Genomic DNA, 6,000 nt, shown 5'->3' with positions numbered 1-6,000 from the left:
TGTTTATTCCTCTATATATCAGAGGCAGATACCTCTGGCATGGAAGCTTCATGGCTGCTTGGGCTCATAGCTTAAGAAAAGCACCATCTTCCACCAACGGCTTCTTGAGCTAGTGACTCATCATCACAACGTAATTTGGGCTCAGGAATGCCTGAAGTGGGAGGTGTGTGTGATTAATGGAAACTCTTCCTTACATTCTGTGCTCACAGGATGTAAGACTTGCGTCCTCCAGGCAGTTCTTCCCCGTTCCAAGAAGTGTGACTGATTTCAGCTTGAAAGCAGGAGAACCCAAGGTGGTGCCCTTCAAAAATTGATGGGCTCCCAATTTGCAGCAACCCACACGGTTGATCCTGTTATCTGGAGGGCACCACATTGGCTATTCCCATTTTCAAGTATCTTATCAGGTGATTTAAAAAGAAGATTCTGTAAGGATGGCTCCATGGGGGGGAGGGGGGGAGGAAAAAGAAATGATCACGGAACCAACCACTGAAAATTTCTAAAAACAGTTTTATTTTACTGCAGGGGCAGATCTGTATGTATTTTTTAGCTGTATTAAAGAATAAGTTACATGTACAGTACATACAGAAACAATATATAGAAAAATTATACTATACAAGAGTAGAAAGGTGGAGAACAAGAGCACTCAGTTTTTTTCTTTAAATGCCTATTTGGTTTTTTAAAAAAAATAAATAGCAAGCTGTGGAGCTCATTCATTTGCTGCTGTTGATAGAGACTAATCTGTTAAGATTTTAAAATTTGGAAACCACAATGCAGGAAGCTTATACCTACAGCTCACAGAGATGACGTCAAGTAAACTGTTCATGGCCAGGTGCTAGTCAGCATTGGGGCTTTGCCATCCTGCTGTCCATCTCTTTTTGTGTGACGATCTTGAAGGACGACTGGCACAAATGTGAGGATGTAGCGGGACCCAGGTAAACGAATTTTACACTGCATGTTGAGCCCCTTTGGAGGATGCCACCTGCAGGGCAATTTTGAGCCTGAATGCAGGTTTGCCCCCAGCCTCTGAAAACCCTGCCCTCAATAAGCACCTGCACTTGTATCAGAAATTGTAACGTCCCAGAAGGCTTTGAGCCCTGATTGACGTTCTGAGCAAACAAACAGGATCTCTGATGGTGATGGTCAGGGGAGGGAGAAAGAAATTTATTTGCATGAGCCGCCAAGCACTGCTGGTGATAGGAAAAAGGCACTTAATATCTAGGCAGGGACCTCGCTACTGCTCTACTACCAGTTATGTGGTTTGGAGAATTTAGGTTTACTAGGTAGGAAAGATCAGAGCAAGTTCCTTAGAAGAACTCAAGAATGGGCTGAAACCGGGGGGAGGGGGGAGCAACCTTGTGGTCCTTCAGTTGTTTTTGGGCTCCTGCTTTGAACAAACTTTCAGCAAAGGTCATTCCAGCACAAGGCGTTAGTGTGATGAAATGCTAGCTAATCATAGGCCCTTTTACCGTCCAGCGGGCACATGGGTCCCATGCTTAAATCTGTAAGAGGTTAGCTTGTGTGGGCAACAGCTCAAAGAGGAAAAAGCATTTTTAAAAACCAACAACAAACCTCTAGTATCTTTGGATACACAGCCATCATTTTGAATAACAATTTGCTAGACTGTGGACAATGTTGTTAACTTGACTATACTGTATATGCTTTGCCATTACCCATGCTTGTTTTCTGATACATGCTACCCTCCCCATGCCCCCCAAATAATTGTTAGATTTTGCACACACAGCAGGGGAAAGATGGTAACGGCCTCTCCCATATACCATATTTTTTGCTCTATAAGACTCGCTTTTTCCCTCCTAAAAAGTAAGGGGAAATGTGTGTGCGTCTTACGGAGCGAACGTAGGCTGCGCAGCTATCCCTGAAGCCAGAACAGGAAGAGGGATCGCTGCTTTCACTGCGCAGAGATCCCTCTTGCTGTTCTGGCTTCTGAGATTCAGAATATTTTTTTTTCTTGTTTTCCTCCTCCAAAAACTAGGTGCGTCTTGTGGTCTGGTGCGTCTTATAGAGCGAAAAATACAGTATATATTTTTTTTAAATTCCCTGCTCTCTGCTGGTTTGGGGTATATTTTTTAAGCTATTTTCATTCTATATCAAGAGCAGATCCCCTTGGTGCTAATATGCTGTTAGACCAAGCTTTCTGTTTTTTGGAGAGGTTCTCCCCCAACTCTGGCGTTTGTGGCTTTGAGGATGCTGGAAAAGAGCAAATTCAGCGCTGTGTCGTTTTCATTGTGCTCCTAAAGTTAATGCATAATAAATGTGTGTCCTAACCTCACTGAGGTTCTTAGACTTCCTCTAAGAATTATGCTGTTAAAATTACTCTCAAAAGCATTTTAAGCATTTTTGAAACTGCTTAAAGGCAGCTGCTGTGGATTTTTTTTTTAGAGGGGGGAAAAAATCCCTGTAACCCTCGTAAGTTGGTGTGGCGTTTGCAAAGAAGTCAGATTTGGAAATGGATCAGAAGCTATTGGTTGTTTTGAATAATTCTGTGCTGCACGGTTGGGCTTGAACTAGGGAAGCTGAGCAAGTACCAGTAGTTTGAAGGCCAGAGTAGCCCTATGGGGCAAGGCAGAGATGCAAGATGACCCCTTTTCCCACTGGAATGGTTGGTTGGAAGGAAGCAGCTATTTGAGGCTAGGTCATCTTAACCTCAAAACGTATAATTTCATAGCTCAGTGATGGAATGTCCCGTGTCGTAACAGGGAAAACCTCCCTGCGTGAGTCGTTGGAAGAGCTGGTCCAATGAGATAATACCAAACCAAGCGGACCAGTTGAGCTGACCAGCTGCTTCCTAGTAGGTTCGGTTCCTTTTGACTTGCTCATGAGCATCCAATCCATTAATTGTAGCCTATTCCCTGACCCTTCCCTTGCTCTGTCTCTAGCTGATGTTGAAAGGAGATCTGTGTTGCTAGGAATGATGGCGCTTCTAGTTTAAGGTGGGGAGACATAGCCCAGTCCTGAGGCTCAATCTCTGCCACTAGCCAGTTAAAGGACCACAGGTATGGGTGAGGCTCTCAAGAGGCTATGCCAATCTGGAGTGCACAATGTTAGGCTAGATGAGGGACAGTGATGGGATTGTTAAAAGGAACTTTCATCCACTCCACAAGTGTGATCTTCCTCTGCCTACTCAAGACAGCAACACCTTCTGCTCCTTGCTGGGAAGCCACAACAGTTGACTCTGTCTTACTTGTGGTGCATTTGCATCGTTTTAGGCCTGCATGGAGGTTGAGGGATCTGATTGTTTAGATATTTAAGGCCAAAAATTGTGCACAGGGGTAGTGGTGATGGCCTTCTGCCATGGTTGTTCCTCTTGCCTGCACTTCCAACAACCACCTGGTTCTGTTTGTATTACCCTACTTGGAAGGAGCTTAAGTTTTAAAAAACAAAACACAGATTTGAGGGCAACCAAAATGGTCAAAGGCTTGGAAACGATGCCTTATGAGGAACGGCTAAGGGAGCTGGGCATGTTTAGCCTGGAGAAGAGGAGGTTAAGGGGTGATATGATAGCCATGTTCAAATATATAAAAGGATGTCACATAGAGGAAGGAAAAAGGTTGTTTTCTGCTGCTCCAGAGAAGCGGACACGGAGCAATGGATCCAAACTACAAGAAAGAAGATTCCACCTAAACATTAGGAAGAACTTCCTGACAGTAAGAGCTGTTCGACAGTGGAATTTGCTGCCAAGGAGTGTGGTGGAGTCTCCTTCTTTGGAGGTCTTGAAGCAGAGGCTTGACAACCATATGTCAGGAGTGCTCTGATGGTGTTTCCTGCTTGGCAGGGGGTTGGACTCGATGGCCCTTGTGGTCTCTTCCAACTCTATGATTCTGTGATTTCCTTAGTTCCCAGGGGGGCCACGAAATTAGCTCAGCTAAAGAGAGCTCAATTGCCTTCATTCAGCAACAAAATGAGAGGCAGGTGATGGAAAGAGCAAATCAGATCAATTACTTGAGTCTAGTTGGATCTGGGGGTTTTCTTCTACTGCCCACACATTTCCCCTTTTCCTCAAGTGGAGGAACATCGTTACAGAGACCAAAAAATATTGTATGTACCGGTAGCAACAAAAATAAGCTAGGAGCCTAAAGCAAAAGAAGAGCCATGTGCAAAACCGATGAGAGGATTGAGTGAAAAAACTTAACAGAGAGGCCATTTAATAAGCCGAATCGAAGGGTCACATCCATAGTGGAGTGAGTTATCAATCTTATCTTACAAACCAACACAGCCAAGCCGGCATGTGCAGAGCTTTCCTGAGGCCTGGGACAGAGTCTTGTTAGAATAAAGTTATAAACTCAAACAAAAAAGCAGCCGGACCCTAATACACCGCCCCCCCCCCCGCCATCTTAGCCCTCCAAGTCTTGGGGCAAGTGTACCCAGCTGCCTCGCCCCAGCACGAGCCTGCAGCCAAGAGGAATAAGTCTTTTCCGTGGCTTTCTGAAACATTTTCCCAGAGTCTTGTGCAAAAGCAGGCTGTTGCCCCATCCCACTGTGTCAGAGGGATGTATACTGGTTGTTAACCGCCCGCAGGTGGGACCTGCCTTGTGAGTCCATCTCGTAATCATTGTCCCACTGGCGCGCTGCAGGGGTGGTGGGTGGGCTGGTCAGGTGGCTGCTGGGCCACAGGCCGCTGGCCAGCTCTTCTGGAGGGGGCACCAGGTGGAATATCTGCTCCACCGAGGAGCTCTGTCGGAGGTTGTCGGCCAGGTGGATCCGCGGGCAGCTAGAAGGGCTCAGCTGGACAAGGCTGAATTCCGGGTGGCAGCGGTGGACGGAGGGGGAGAGTGGGACTGTGCTGCTGGAGCCTGAATTGGGAGGAAGAGAAATGAGGGGGAGTTATACTGGATATCCTAAAAATATGCCGACATAAGGGAATATGACGTTCCACAGACGGGGCGGCAAGGACCGCGTGCTGAAGAGGCAAGCCAAATTCGGCACTCTGTAGAGATTATGCAAACAAATAAGAGCATCACAAGAGGCTGATCTGGCCAATGACCCATCTAGTCCAGCATTTTGGTTTTACGGTGACTAACCAGATGCCTCAGCCCACAAGCAGGACCCGAGCACCCGAGCCCTTTGCCTTCCTGTGGCTTTACTGTCGCCAACTGTGGAAGCAGAGCATAGCCGCCATGGCAAGGAGCCATTGATAGCCCTCCATGAAATGGTCCAGTCCTCTTTTAAAGGCATCCAAGATCGTGGCTATCACTGCCTCCTGTGGGAGAGAGTTCCATAGTTTATGCTGTATGGCAAAGTCCTTCCTTTTCCTTGTCATGAATCTTCACTGGATGTCCGTAAGTTCTAAAATTATTAATTTTATCACTTCTGTCATGTCGCCTCTTATGCCTTTTCTCTAAACTAAAAAGGCGAGTAAGATGTGACTTGGCGGATGTTTATAGAATTATATGCACTTTTTTTAAACAGTCTTGCTGGGCAAGTTTCTAATATGGGGCATCTGACCACATCCTCAGTCATTGAAAATGTAAGGCCGTGTCAATTCATTTCTGATATTTGAGAAGGCACGACCCACCGACTCTTTAAAAAGTACCATTAGTTGTAAGGACTAGAATCTTGTGTTTAAGGTAAAGGTACCCCTGAACGTTAGGTCCAGTCGTGGATGACTCTGGGCTTGCACACTCATCTCACGGCCGAGGGAGCCGGCGTTTGTTCACAGACAGCTTCCCAGCATGAATAAGCTGCTTCTGGCAAACCAGAGCAGTGAATGGAAACACCATTTACCTTCCCGCTGGAATGGCACCTATTTATCTACTTGCACTTGACCTGCTTTCAGACTGCTAGGTGGGCAGGAGCTGGGACCGAACAACGGGAGCTCACCCCATCGTGCGGATTCGAACTGCAGACCTTCCCATCGGCAAGCCCTAGGCTCTGTGGTTTAGACCACAGCGCCACCCGCGTCCCTTTGGTGTTTACAGAACACCAAATATGACATTCCATACAACTCCACAGTGGGGATAGGCACAAAGGCCTGGTTCCATGTTG

At 46.5% G+C, this 6,000-nt stretch overlaps 1 protein-coding gene across 2 annotated transcripts in view; it reads right to left on the bottom strand.

Annotated features, from left to right (window-relative positions):
- Positions 1-4,121: 4,121 nt before the first annotated feature.
- Positions 4,122-6,000, bottom strand: part of SH2B3 (SH2B adaptor protein 3) — a 67,242-nt gene continuing 65,363 nt past the window's right edge. For both annotated transcript variants that reach the window (XM_083753278.1, XM_083753279.1), the window contains exon 8: positions 4,122-4,808. In XM_083753278.1, the coding sequence (XP_083609404.1) occupies positions 4,498-4,808 (311 nt within the window). In that variant the 3' untranslated portion in view covers positions 4,122-4,497. The remainder of the gene's footprint in view (positions 4,809-6,000) is intronic.

This window comes from Podarcis gaigeae (genome assembly GCF_964106915.1).
Source record: "Podarcis gaigeae genome assembly, chromosome: 8".
In the NCBI taxonomy this organism is placed as follows: domain Eukaryota; kingdom Metazoa; phylum Chordata; class Lepidosauria; order Squamata; family Lacertidae; genus Podarcis; species Podarcis gaigeae.
The sequence above is the reverse complement of the archived record's forward strand: the minus strand, read 5'-3'. Positions and strand labels throughout refer to the sequence as shown.